The 15,392-nt window shown below is 37.1% G+C and overlaps 1 protein-coding gene across 1 annotated transcript in view; it reads right to left on the bottom strand.

The window, feature by feature from the left end:
- XPR1 (xenotropic and polytropic retrovirus receptor 1) overlaps nt 1-15,392 on the bottom strand; it is a 274,881-nt gene that overhangs the window by 17,355 nt on the left and 242,134 nt on the right. The window contains exons 13-14 of the mRNA XM_056815607.1: nt 8,879-9,018; nt 5,642-5,857 (exon numbers count right to left, since the gene is read on the bottom strand). Of these exons, the coding sequence (XP_056671585.1) occupies nt 5,642-5,857; nt 8,879-9,018 (356 nt within the window). The remainder of the gene's footprint in view (nt 1-5,641; nt 5,858-8,878; nt 9,019-15,392) is intronic.

Raw genomic sequence — 15,392 nt, 5'->3', positions numbered from 1 at the left:
TAACTCTGAATGTGAATGGAATGAACTAAACTCAAGCAAATAGCAGAGCAGATTAAAAACCAAAATCCTACCATGTGTTGTCTACAAGAAACACACATGAGGTTGGAGACACATACAGGGTAAAGGCTAAAGGATAGAGCAAAATCTATTGAGCATCAAATGAGAAAAAGAAGGCAGGAGTCATAATCATGACATCTGACAAAGGCAATGTAAAAGTAGATCTAGTTAAAAGAGAAATGGAAGGTAATTACATCCTGATAAAAGGCAGTATAGACAATGAGGAAACATTACTACTCAGCATGTATGCACCAAACAGTATAGCATCCAAATTTCTAAAGGAGAAACTAGTAGAGCTCAAGGATGAAATAGATAGTAAAACTATACTAGTGGGAGACCTGAACCTTCCTCTATCAAATCTAGATAAACCAAACCAAAAAATAAATAAGGAAGAGGTAAGAGATGTGAATGAAATCTTAGAAAAATTGTAGATATGTAGAGAAAAATAAATAGGGACAAAAAGGAATACACCTTTTCAGCAGAACATGGTACATTCACAAAAATCGACCATGTACTGGGCATAAAAACACGGCAAACAAGTGCAAAAGAGCAGAAATAAAAAATGCAACCATTTCAGGTCACAATGCAATAAAAATAATAATTAGTAGGGAAAAATGGAGAGGCAACTCAAAAATTAATTGAAAATTAAATAATATGATTCTCCATAATACGTTAAAGAACATAATTTCATTGAAGAAAATGACAACAATGAGACATCCTTTCAAAATCTACGGGATGCAGCCACAGCAGTACTCATAAAACTCATAAAAAAAAGGGGGAAATTTATATCCTTGAATTTATATATTAACAAATTAGGGAAGGAAGAGGTCAATGAATTGGGCATGCAAATTAAAAAACTAGAAAGTGAACAAATTAAAAATCCTTAGATGAAAACTAAATTAGAGATCCTAAAAATTAAAGGAGAAATTAATAAAATCAAAAGTAAAAGAACTTTTGAATTAATAAATAAGAATAGAAGCTGGTACTTTGAAAAAACAAAATAGACAAAGTATTGGTCAATCGAATTAAAAAAAGGAAAGAAGAAAATCAAATTAACAGTATCAAAGATGAAAAGGGAGACCTCACTTCTAATGAAGAGGAAATGAAGGCAACCATTAAAAACTATTATGCCAATATATGGCAATCTAGGTGATATGGATGACTATTTGCAAAAATATAAATTGCCTTGATTAACAGAAGAAGAAATAGAATACCTAAATAACCCCATATCAGAAAAAGAAATTGAACCAGCCATCAAAGGACTCCCTAAGAAAAAATCCCTAGGACCAGATGGATTCACAAATGAATTCTATCAAACATTCAAAGAACAGCTAATCCCAATACTATACAAACTATTTGACAGAATAAGCAAAGAAGGAGTTCTACCAAATTCCTTTCATGACACAAATATGGTACTGATTCCAAACCAGGCAAGTCAAAAACAGAGAAAAAACTATAGACCAATCTCCTTAAACACAGATGCAAAAATCTTAAATAGAATACTAGCAAAAAGACTAGCAAGTGATCATGAGGGTTATTCATTATGATCAGGAGGGATTTATACCAGGAATGTAAGGATGGTTCAATATTAGGAAAACCATCCACATAATTGACCATATCAACAAGCAAACCAACAAAAATCACACAATTATCTCAATAGATGCAGAAAAAGCCTTTGACAAAATACAACACTCATTCCTATTGAAAATACTAGAAAGTATAGGGATAGAAGGACCTTTCCTAAAAATAATAAACAGTTGTAAAATAAGAGATTTGAACCCTGGACTTCAATCTCCAGAAGTCCTTGGTATTTCCCAGAATTCCCTATAATCTCACCTGAGTCCTCATCTGAGTGCGAGAACACAATTTAGTATTTAAAGGGCTCTCTGCCCCCCAAGAGCTCTCTTTCTGTATTAGGAGATGGCAAGATGTAATGAGTAAGATGTGAATGGGCTAATGTGCCCTAGGCACGTGTTTTATTATTTTGTATCCTTGATTTCTAATAATCTTAATAAACCTCATAAAAATATAATACTTTTATTACTAGAGACTAATTTAACTGTTACACAGTATATATCTAAAACCATCAGCAAACATCATCTGCAATGGGGAATTCCCTATAAGATCAGGAGTGAAACAAGGATGCCCATTATCAACTCTATTACTTAACATTGTACTAGAAACACTAACAGTAGTAATTAGAGAAGAAAAAGAAATTGAAGGTATTAAAATAAGCAATAAGGAGACAAAGCTATCACTCTCTGCAGATGATTAGATGGTCTACTTAAAGAATCCTAGAGAATCAACTAAAAGGCTAGTGGAAATAATCAACAACTTTAACAAAGTTTCAGGATACAAAATAAACCCACATAAGTCATCAGCATTTCTGTATATTTCCAACCCATCTCAGCAGCAAGAATTAGAAAGAGAAATTGCATTTAAAATCACCTTAGACAATATAAAATACTTGGGAATCTATCTGCCAAGACAAACACAGGAACTATATGAACACAACTACAAAACACTTTCCACACAACTAAAACTAGATTTGAGCAATTGGAAAAACATTAACTGCTCATAGGTAGGGTGAGCTAACATAATAAAAATGCCAATCCTACCCAAACTTATCTATTTATTTAGTGCCATAGCCATCGAATTTCCAAAAAAACTTTTTTACAGAATTAGAAAAAAACGTAACAAAGTTCATTTGGAAGAACAAAAGATCAAGGATATCCAGAGAAATCATGAAAAAAAAAACATGAAGGAAGGAGGCCTTGCAGTCCTGGATCTCAAACTTATACTATAAAACAGCGGTCATCAAAACAATTTGGTACTGGCTAAGAGACAGAAAGGATGATCAGTGGAATAGATTTGGGGTAGGTGACCTCAGCAAAACAGTCTATGATAAACCCAAAGATCCCAGCTTTTGAGACAAAAATCCACTATTTGACAAAAACTGCTGGGAAAATTGGAAGACAGTATGGGAGAGACTAGGTTTGGATCAATATTTAACACCCTACACTAAGATAAACTCAGAATAGGTGAATGACTTGAATATAAAGAATGAAACTATAAGTAAATTAGGTGAACCCAGAACAGTATACTTGCCAGATCTTTGGGAACGGAAAGATTTTAAGACCAACCAAGAGTTAGAAAAAAATTACAAAATGTAAAAGAAATAATTTTGATTACATTAAATTATAAAGGTTTTGTACAAACAAAACCAATGCAACCAAAATTAGAAGGGAAGCAACAAATTGGGGAAAAAAATCTTCATAACAAAAACCTCTGAAAAAGGTCTAATTACTCAAATTTTTAAAGAGCTAAATCAATTGTACAAAAAATCAAGCCATTCCCCAATTGATAAATGGGCAAGGGACATGAAAAGGCAATTTTCAGATAAAGAAATCAAAACTAATAATAAGCACATGAAAAACTGTTCTAAATCTCTTGTAATCAGAGAAATGCAAATCCAAACAACTCCAAGTTGCTACCTCACACCTAGCAGATTGGCTAACATGACAGCAAAGGAAAGTAATGAATGTTGGAGGGGATGTGGCAAAATTGGGCCATTAATGCATTACTGGTAGAGTTGTGAATTGATCTAACCATTCTGGAGGGCAATTTGGAACTATGCCCAAAGGGTGCTAAAAGACTATCTGCCTTTTGATCCAGCCATAGCATTGCTGGGTTTATACCCCAAAGAGATAATAAAGAAAACAACTTGTACAAGAATATTCATAGTTGTGTTCTTTCTGGTGGTAAAAAAATGGAAAATGAGAGGATGCCCCCGATTGGGGAATGGCTCAACAAATTGTGATATATGTTGGTGATGGAATATTATTGTGCCCAAAGGAATAATGAACTGGAGGAATTCCATGTGAATTGGAATGACCTCCACAAATTGATGCAGAGTGAAAGGAGCAGAACCAGGAAAATATTATACACATAGATTTATACACTGTGGTACATTTGAATGTAATGAACTTCTCCATTAGTGGCAATGCAGTGATCCAGAACAACTTGGAGGGATTTATAAGAAAGAACACTATCCACATTCAGAGGAAAAACTGTGGGAATAGAAACACAGAAGAAAAACAACTGCTTGATCACATGGGCCGACGGGGATATGATTGGGGCTTTTCTTCCTCATAACTGAACTAAAACCTCCAATTGGTCCCCCCTTCCCCACATGGTCTGGTGCCAAGTTATGGCTTTCCCATCTTTCACTTCTAAATTGGAGCTTTTCAATGCAATGATAAGATATTTTATTTATCCCTACTAAATCTCATCTTAATAGATTTGGTTTGCTATTCAATCTGCTAAGCTATTTTTGGGAACCTGATATTGCTAATCAGTGTGTTAGCTCTCTCTCAAATTAAATGCTTTTATTTAAGTCACAGATAAAAATAGTGAATCTTGTAGACCTAAATATGGATTCCTGAGGGACATTATACTAGAAAGCTCCCCTTAAATTGAAATGGACCTTTTAGAATCACTTTTGGTTCCAAATGGCCATTTCTAAATAAACCTAACTATTATTCAGCCTAAAGTTGAATCTGGTCCAAAAGAATATCATGAGTAGCTTTATCAGATTGCTCTTAGATAAAAGATTTTGTGGGGGTTAATTTCCTGTCTCATCCGAAATGTGTGTACCACAAGTTATTTCAAACCTTCTCTACTCTGATTGAGACTCATTTGGAGCATTTATCTTCTACTTGCCTGGTTCCAGGTATCACATCTTTGGAAGAATATTGGCAAAAGTATCTAGAGGAGGATATTGAGGGGAAATGAAACAACAGCATATGACAAGTTGTTGAAGGAACTGAGAATACTTAGCTTGAAGAAAAGAGAACTCTAGGTGGGACATAATAGTTGTCTTTAAATGTTGAAAGGGTTGTAATGGCAAAGAGTTAGACGTATGTTGCTTAATTTTTAAAGGACCAATTGGTGGAATATGGAGGAAGACAACTTTTGCCTAGACAGAAGAAAAATCTTATAAATCCTGAAGAGATATGAGAGGACACCCTCAACCTACTCCTTTGCAGAATTAGGAGGTTCACAGATTTCACACTGCATGTTTTTTAATTTTTCAAATGTACTGATCACTTGGACTGATTTTTTTCCCCTTTAAAAATATTATTTGTTTTAGGAGATGGCTCTCTGGGAGGGGCTGAGGGATGGATACTGGGAATAAACTATGATGAGAAAAAACAGAAGATTGACATCAATAAAAACTTACTTAAAAAAAAAAGAACTAATGTTAGTTAAAAACGGTTGCCTCAGAAGACAGTGAATTCAACTTCATTTGAAGCCTAAAAAAGAAGCAGCTATTTGAGGATGCTATAGAAGGGAAGGTAATATACATTAGAATTTTAATTAGGAGGTTTATGTTGTAATAAGGTTTTATTATACATAAGTCCCTTAAGTCTTTGTTTTAAGCTTTAATGTCTTAAATTACACAAAGATTTTTGGGGCCTCCTGTACATAAGCTCTTAGTGAGATCTCACTTTTCTAGTGTCAATGTGACTCTATGCTGGAGTCTAAAAGAAGTGAGTAGACTGAAAGCAGAAACAACACTTACTGAGATATGTAAGGTCGGCGTAGTAACAGGCCCTGGCTTTTCCATGCCCTGGTCTTCTGACGGTTGCGTACACCATCTTCCTGGTCCATCATCTGCTCAAGCAGTGTCTGATCATCTGCATTCAAGGGAGCCACAGAGATGTCCCGGACGGCACGAAATTCACCACAGTTGTTTAAATGTTCATTCTCCAATCGAAAGAAATTCCACACAAACCGCCTTTAAAATAGGGGCAGAATGAGCAAAAAGTTAGTTTTTTATAATGTCAAAATTTACTTTAAAAATTGTTTTCTCCACAATAAAAACATAATAAAACTTCCAATATAATCTTGAAGAACCTAGCTATGTAAATAGAAATCTGGCAAATTCTTTGAGTACAATAAATGACCTGAGGACCAACTAGTAAAAAAAATAAAACAAAAAACTCCAATATTTCTTTAACCAAGTTAGCAAATGCATTTGAAAGATTTACATATTTTGACATCTGCAACTTTCTGGAGTACCAAATTTCCATTTTTAGAAACAAAAGTAACAGTATAAATGGGGTGGGGAGAGAGGAAAGGACACAGGGAAATTAAATTCTAAAATATCTTGGTCCTTCCAGTTAACAAGTTATTTAATATTTGTACATAACAATAACCATTTCTATCACTGGAAAAAATGAAAATTCAAAGGGATTAAGTACAGTACAAGGAAGGCAGTTTTGCTAGAATACAGGATACATAAATAATAATTCTGAAAGATCTAATTTATTAATGCTTTTTGGCTTATAAAATACTTTCCTCTCTAATTTTATAATTTGGAGTAAGTAATATTGTCTTAAGCTTTAGTTTTTTCAAGAAATTTGTCTATATGGCCACACCAACTAGCAAATAGCACAGCTGGGAACTGAACTGAGGAGGTCTCCTGATTTCAAGGTCAGTACTGTATTTACATATGAAAGGAGTGATTTTTAATATTAGTCTGGACAGGGCCTTTAATGCTAGAAAAATTTATTACATATATTAATTATTTATTAAGTAGGGAATAGCGAAGGAGTACAAGTTTTTCAGTAGGAGAGTGATGTGGCCAGGGTAGTATATTAGGAAAATTATGAGTACAATGATGAAAAAACTTGATGCTGAAAGACTGGTTAGAACCTGAATGATGTCGGAAATAGACAAGAAGAGTTAGAGAGACATATTGCTGGGGTGGAATCAAGAGAAATGACAACATATTGGATGAGGAGACAGCAAAAGAGACAGGAGGAATGGGAAGAGACAAAGGGAATGTGGTAACACTGAAGTAAAGGGAAGAGGGTAGTTAGCATATCAAACACTTCAGAGAGATTAAAGAAGAACAGGACCAAAAATGGTCATTGAATATGGTGGTTAGGAGGTTACTGCTGATTTCAGAGAAGTTTCTGTAAAATGTGGATAAAGCGATACATTACAGTCTGCAAAAGATAGAGTAAGAATTTGATCCTGTCTGATATTTACTAGCTGTAATAATTCTAGGTGGGCAGCTGTGTGGCACAGTGGATAGATAGTCTGGAGTCAGGAAGACCTGACTTCAGATCTGGCCTCAGACACTCACTAGCTGTGTGACCCTGAGCAAACCTCAAATAGGGTCATGAAAGTCAGATATGCTTGAAAGAAATGTGACTCCAGGTAAATCACCTATTTTCTTTAACCCTTAATTTCTTCCTCTGTAAAATGGACATAATACCTGCAGTAACTACATATAAGAGCTGTAGTAAGAATCAAATGAGATTTACATGCTTTTTGCAAACTTCAAAGTACTCTTATTAATGCAAATTTACATTCTGGAGTGGTGAGGACCAAAATCAGCAAGGAAAAATTTGAAGAATAAATAGGTGGTGAAAAAATAACAGTTGAGTGTAGACTGTTCTTTTTAAAATTTTGTCATTAAGAGAGAGGAGAGGACAATAACTTGGGGAAGTAACAAATTCAATGATTTTTTTTTAAAGGCAAGTGAGGTATGAGAGCATGTCTGAGGAGCTAATAGTGAGAGATAATTAAGACCTGGTTATCTTTTGAAACAAAAGTCAAGAAGGATGGCAAGGGGGCAGATCAAAGGCACAGGTTTGCTCTGGAAGAGGAGGGGCAAATCATTCTGAGACAGACAGAGACAAGATAAGGAATATTGAGGGCACTGAGAACATTAGAGGAACAGAGGAGGGAAATGAAGGGACTCTTATTAGCTCCATCTTCTTGTTAAAGTAGGAGGCAAGTTCATCTGCTTCAAGTAATGTGGGAAGGGACAGAGTTGAGATTTGGAGCATCTGTTGCAGGTAAAGTGCTACGGAAGTGAATAAAAGAGAGAGAGAACATGAGCCAAAGACGGCAGGAATCCCTTTCTTAAACTGTTGGCCTTGACATACGTAATTAAAGTGACATCTTGGGTTGTTCTAGGTCAGCTTGTTATTAGGCTTTCACTTGTCAAAGATAACTTTCTGTCATCTTTACTAATATCTTGCCTTTCAAAAATACAAATGATAATTCTGTTAAAATAAAATACCTTAAAAAACACCTTATTTTTGGTCTTAGTAATAATTCTAAATCAGAGTGGTAAAGGTTAGGCAAACAGGATTAAGTGACTTGCCCAGGATGACACAATTAAGTGTCTGAGGCCAAATTTCAACTCACGTGCACTTTACTGAAGGCTTGACATTCTATCTACCATGCCACCAAAGTGACTGAGTAACTCTTTAAAAAACAAAAACAAAACACCAAAGAAGCTTTTTGTTCTTTCCATGTTCCAATCCTGAGGAGTCTGACCAAGGCTGGATTCAGCCTTACTTGGTTGCTTAGTAGCAACTTGGTAGACAGAATTAGCACTGAAGCCAAAAAGCCCTAGCTATGTCCAAGTCCTACTGTGGGCACTTCCAGATTCTGTAATTCTAGCAGGTCCTCTAACCATTCTGAGGCAACTTTCTGAGATTCCAATTTGCAGTCAGGATTCCTATCTGCATTGGTAAAGGGAGTTTCATCACCTGAGAATTCCCTACACCAATTAAATTATAGGTCTAGTTCCTATTTTGTTTTATAAGAATTTTATCTCTTTAGAATAAGAAATTTACCTTTTTAGCAGTGCAAGCTAGAAACACACGTTCTAATTTATAGGTATATTTTTAGAATCAGAGTACATTTCTTAATTAGTGGTTTTCCAATTGGCTTATTAAAAACAATCTTTTGATTAAAATAGAATTAAAAGAACATTTTTAATTCATTTGCTTACCGAAAAACTTCAAGGGGAGCAAGTACAGTAGCGATAATGTCTGCGACATGAGGGGACACATTCATGGAGGTGATGTAGATTTGGATAGTCCAAGAAAAGCGCATTATCACATTCTCGATGATGGCTGAGTAATAATAGCACTGAAACAGGACAGTGAGATAGAAAAGATTACCAACATACTTCATACAAATCAACATCTCTCTCTCTCTCTCTCTCTCTCTCTCTCTCTCTCTCTCTCTCTCTCTCTCTCTCTCTCTCTCTCTCTGTCTCTCTCTGTCTCTGTCTCTCTCTCTCTCTCACACCACACACACACACACACATAGCTGTGCATTATGCTTCACAAGGTTTTACTAAAGGTCTCTGAATTTCCATTTCTAATCTGAAACTCAATGCTGCTCAAAGAGCCAATAAACAAATGACTCACTCAGGGAAATTAAAACAATTTGTTAAGAAGTAAGTTCAAACCATAATGTCCTTCAGACAAAAAATACTATCATAGTAATCAAGAGAAAATGGTTATAGAAAGATATCTGTGAACAACCAATTTATAAAATTTAATACTATACCAGTTCACTAATTCCAAAAGAAAATTTCATTTATTAACTTTCTGTACCCCTCATCTTTTTTTTATGTACTACTACCAAATTTGAGAATCATTACGTAGTCTTGTCATCACTATGAAAACATTATAGTCATTTTAAAAAATCAGAACTTTTCTCCCTTCTTCCAAGACCCTGTTTTCTCTCCTATCCTCTCTCATAATTTATCATTTCCAGCACTATCAGAGTTTTGCGTTTAGTCTGAGTATGTTTAGTACTCTTTTTCAGCTTTTTGAGGGTGGTAGTACAGCTAAGCACCTGACCATATTTCAGCCTATCTTACCCTGGAACTTCTATCACAGCCTGGGACCTCCTCACCCTGAAAAATCCACCTACCTCCACAGCCTTCTTATCAGGGAGTATCCTGTCAGCCCGGCCCCTTTCCCAAACTGGCAAATTCTTCCTGGTGTCTTCATTTTGGGGAAGAGTCCCACCCCAGCCTGGCTAAACTTCATTTTCATCCTAGCCATGATGGTGCCTTTCTGGACATCAGAACCATGACCATGTGTGTGAGAACCTTTCTTTTTCTTTCCCCTAGCTTTTCAGTTCCCTTTTTATGTGTCCCCCCCCCCCCCCCCACCATTAGAAGGTACCCACCCTGAGGGCTGTGAACCTTAAAAAATTCTCAGACACTACTTCATAAGGTTAGGATTGTAAACCTTAAAAATTTCCCAGACCCTACTTCATAAGGTTGGCTTAAGACCATTCCCCATTGGGACCATTCCCCATTTAGGCCGTGAAGGTACTTAGATCAGGAATGTGAGAACTCTACTTAGATCAGGAATGTGAGACCTCTACTCCACCCCTACTTAAGTCTGCCCTAGGGGAAGATAAAGTTGTAAACTCTTTGCTGAACAATGAAAAGTACTTAAACCCATACTTATAGTAAGACAAAAAGTTCTTAAGCTATGCCTATTTTTGGATATAATACAAAGGGGTGCTAAGTACCTATAAAGGTCAGGCAACTTGTGAACTTACAAGGAGCAAAGAGGTGAAAACTTACTCAGAGATTCTAGTCTACTCAGGTGTGAATTACTCAAAAGATTAGTCTACTCAGGTGTGAACTAAGAATGGTCTGTCCTTTGAAAAAAGTCTACTGTGATTGGTAGATGTGAGAACTTAGGGAAGGAGACATAGGAGAAAATTCCCTTTAAATAGGAGCTCAGATTCATTCAGATTCATTCTGATACATACAGATTCAGGCATTGGGCTGGTGGAGTCAGCTGAGATGAAGCTGGCCTGGTGTCACTCAAATCCTTGCTTGGACAGATCTTGTGGTGAGTGATTAAGGACTGACTGATCTTTCTCTTAAGGCTTAGGCCTGGGTTGGCCAGGGCTGCCCTAGGCCGGCCTATCCTTTCCTCATTATTTCCTTTTTCTCTCTTTCTTTAATTCCTCATTGTATTAATTAATTAAAATCTCTATAAAACCCAGTTGACTTGGGTATATTTCATAATTGGGAATATTTCCCTGGCGACCACCTTATATTTGATTTAAAACAAGACACTGTTTTGAAAACATATTTTCTGTGGTCACAATTTACTCATTCACTCTTATCTACTACAATTTAAGTCTACCACTATTTTAATCTCTTACAGTTTGACAACTAACTATTTTAAATACAACAGGGCAGGGACTTTTTTTCTGCTTATATTTGCATTCCCAGCATTAAGAGCCTAGAACACAGTAATAGATTTATATGTATTTGGTGCCTATCTGTCTGGAACAGTGGAAGAAGGCAGTTTGGTATGCTAAAAAGAACAGTGTTTATGCATCTGGAAGATGAAGGTTCAAATACCACTTCAAAAACTACATACATGATCGTAGAGAAGTCCCTTAAACTCTTGGGTCTTAGGTTTCTTCAACTGTAAAATTGTACTACATGATTTGGCCTACATGGTCTCTATAGTTTCTTCTAGCTCTAGATCTATGGTAATGATGATGAATCTTTTAGAGATCAGGTGCTGCGCCCCTCCCCCCCTCTGCTGGGCAGAGGGGTGGGGGATGTGAAAAAATGTCATCAGGCATGATGGAGAGGGGTAGGGGAGTGGCTCCACTTGAGTCCCTCTGCCTTTTTAGTAATGGGGTTGGGAGGGTGGCTGAGTGCCCACAGAGAATGCTGTGAGTGTCATTTTTGGCACTTGTGCTATTGGTTTGCCATCACTGATTGTATTAAATCAACCATGAATTAAGAAAGAAGTACTCTAAATCCTTCTATGAGGTAGTGACATAGGTCATCTTCAGTGATCAATTAGTAAATTAACAAACATTTATTAAGTACCTACCATGTACAAGACATTGGGCTAGTTTGTTGGGGATATAAAGACAAACCTCTAATAGACCCTGCCCTAAAGGAGGTTACATTTTATCGGGGGAGATAAGTATATACAAATACTATATAACGGAGTGGGGAGTAATCAGCAAAGCTTTCATACAGAAGCTGCCATTTGAGCTAAATTCTTTTTTTAAAATTCTTTTTAAAATTACATTTAGAAATAATTTTTGACAATGTTTTCTGACATTTTAGGATTCAGATTTTCTTTTTCCCTTCCTTCTTCCTCTCCCCCATCCTGATGGAAAATAGTCTGATTTAGGTTATATCAGTACTTTCATGCAATCCCATATTGTTATGCTAAATTCTTAAAGAAATTAGGGATTTTAAGGAGCAGAGGGGTGTATGAAGAATAGCCATGCAAAGGCACAGAAATGGGAAAGAGGAGCACTATGTGTGAGAAATTAAAAGAAAACTCATTTGGTGAAGTGTAATGAGGGGAGAGAGCAGTATGGCAGTCTAAGCCTGAAGAGTTTGGGGGAGGTCAGGCTGTGATAACATGTCTACAATATTTATGCTTGAAGGATCCATGATTTCAGGAATGTGAGCACCTCTGCCATCAGTACAGATCACAGATCTTTTATATCTCAGAAAGATTGTCTTAGAGAGGTGCCACGGAGGAAAATGTGCTGTTTTCAAACATGGCTGGGATGGCTCTGAGAGCACAAACACATAGCATGCTATAGATTTGGTTACTGTAGTCATTCAGTTGTGTCCAGCTCTTTGTGACCCTATGGACCAGACACCAAACTCTTTTGTCCTCTGCTATCTCTCAAAGTCTGTCCAAGTTCACGTCTGTTACTTCCACATGACACTACTCTTGTCCCCAGTCGTATCTTTCACTTTTTGCTTTCACTCTTCCCCAGCAGAACTCTTTTCCAATGAGTGACCAAAGTATTTAAAGCTTAAGTATTTGTCCTTCCAGAGAATAGCTAACTTTTGAGTATTGCCTGATTTGATCTTCTTACTGTCCAAGGCACTCTCAAAAGTCTTTTCTAGCATCACAATTCAGAAATATTGATTTTTGATGCCCAGCTTTCTTTACAATCCAACTCTCAGAGTCATACATTACTACTGGAAAAAACACAGCTTTGACTATTTGGACCTTTAGCAGACCTTTATTAGTAGGCTGTCCAGATTTGTTGCAGCTTTCCTTCCAAAGAGCATAGCTTTTAATTTTATGGCTGCAGTTACTGTTTGCAGTGATCTTTGAGTCCAAGAATATAAAAATCAGTCACTGCTTTTGTTTCTTCTTTTGATTCCCAATAAGTGATGAAACCAGAGGCCATGATCTTAAGGTTTTTTTGAAATTTAAAATAAGCTTCAAGTCAGCTTTGATACTCTCTTTTACCATCATCAAGATACCTCTTAATGCTTCTTCACTTTCTGCCATCGAAGTGGTATTATCTCCGTATCTGAGACTGTTATTTCTCCTAGCAACTTTAATTCCAGTTTTTGATTCATCTAACCTAGCATTTCACATGATGTTCTTTGCATATACGTTAAATAAACACAGTAACAATATACAGTCTTGTCATACTTTTCCCAATCTTGAACCAATCAGCGGTTCCATGTTCAGTTCTAATTGTTGCTTCTTGACCCAAATACAGGCTCTTTAGGAGAAGTAAGATGATCTGGTACTCCCATTTCTTTTGAGGACATGTCACATTTTCTTGTAATCCACATAGCTGATTTTAGTGTAGTCAATGTAGCAGAAGTAGATGATTTCCTGGTATTTTTGTTTTCTCCATAATCCAGTGCATGTTGGTAATTTGGTCTCTAGTTCCTCTGCCTCTGAAATCCAGCTTTCAACTCTGGTAATTCTGTTACATACTGCTGAAGCCTATCTTGCAGAATCTTAAGCATAATATTGCTGGCATGTGAAATGAACACAACTGCATGAATTATTTGATACTTTGACCATTCTCTTTCTCTGTCTCTGTCTCTCTCTCTCTGTGTCTGTCTGTCTGTCTCCTCCGCTGCCCCATATTCAATTAATTGTAAAGTCCTGTTAGTGCTTTCATAACATCTGTCAAATCTGACCCCTTCTCTTTTCTGACACAAACACTACCTGGTGTAGGTCCCCATCATTCTGATTGTCTCTAGGATCAAATATAACATCTTCTGTTTGTCATTTTAAAACTCTCCATAACTTGGTCTCTTCCTACATTCCAACTTCTTATTAGACCTTACTCCCTTTGACATACTCTTGAGATCTAGTGGCAGTGGCTCCATCCATGACATTTCATTTCCTGACTCTGGGAATTTTCACTGACTGTCCCCCTCGCCTGGAATTCTTTGCCTCTTCTATAACCCCTACTTTCTCTTGTCCCTAAAATCCTACCTCCTAGAGGAAGCCTTTCCTAATGTCTCTTTATTCTGGTGCTTCCTCCCCCCTGCTAACTATTTCCCATTTGTCCAAGCTACAGCCTGACTGCAGACAGTTGTTTGTATGCTGTCTCTCCTATTTTAGACTGTGAGCTCCTTAAGAGAAAAGACTACTTTTGGCCTTTCTTTGAATCTCTGGTGCTTATCATAGTGCATAGCAGAAAGTAGGTCCAGTGACTTGACTGGACAAATTGGTTAATTATAGCGTTAGTATTTTTTGATCCACTACTAGTAATCCTGTCAAAAAAAGGCATGTATGACCTTTTTTTCTTTCTTTCTTTTTTTTTAAGAAGCCATGCTAGCCCATCCTTTTCTTGAGATTCCCCTTCACAGTAGCTCTTTATGGTTGGGTTCTTTCTTGTTTGCTCATGCTTCTAGACTATTTCTTGACTTTAGACTTGATTTTATGCCTGGGCTTTGTACACTTCTGGGGGGGATATCTGGGTTGAGCTTCTGTCCTTTTGTATCCTATTTTTACAGTGTAGGCTAGGGACCTGTAAGCTTTCAGTATTCCCAAGTAATGTGATCTGAGATAAAAGTTTGCTCAATGTCCTCCTAGTCTAAGCTCAGTAAATTCCTGACTAACTTTTGAGTTTGTCAATTTGCCTCTGGTTTGAGGTTTCAGCTCAGCCAGGAGAAGCCACTGGGAAGCTCTGGTTGTTCTGCCTTCTTCAAGTCTCTTCTCACTTGAGTTTACCCTCAGGGTATCTGAACTGTCGAAGCAATGGCTTCGACAGGCCAGCTAAACCTTGTGAGGGGAGCCATCGGGTCATTGTTGACCCCTGGTGAACTAGGGCTTTGCTCACCCAGCATGTGAAGACTGCTTCGCGGAAGAAACCAACAAGAAGGTTCAACGGCTGAGATGGCGACGCAGCAAGGCACTGTGGAATGCTTAGGGCGTGTTGGAGCACAAAAGACAACATGGCCATCCAATGCAGCTGAGGAAGTCTCCAGATGTAATGACTTTTCGTGCCACTGGATTCAGGCTTCCAATGCCGAGAGAGTGGGACTGTCTCTGTGCATCGACTTTTCCACTTAAATCTTCATGCACAAGTGTCTTTGTGCACAAAAACACACAAAGACAATAGTCATCCTCGGTTACCGAGAGACTACTACTACTACTATATGAACTGTAGTCCTTTTGATTTGGGATTCCTGTCTTGTTTACTCCACTGCAGGCTTCAGCCTGGGTTGG

Source organism: Monodelphis domestica, chromosome 2 (assembly GCF_027887165.1).
Source record: "Monodelphis domestica isolate mMonDom1 chromosome 2, mMonDom1.pri, whole genome shotgun sequence".
Taxonomy (NCBI): Eukaryota; Metazoa; Chordata; class Mammalia; order Didelphimorphia; family Didelphidae; genus Monodelphis; species Monodelphis domestica.
Note: the sequence above shows the minus strand (reverse complement) of the source record. Positions and strands in the feature narration are given on the sequence as shown.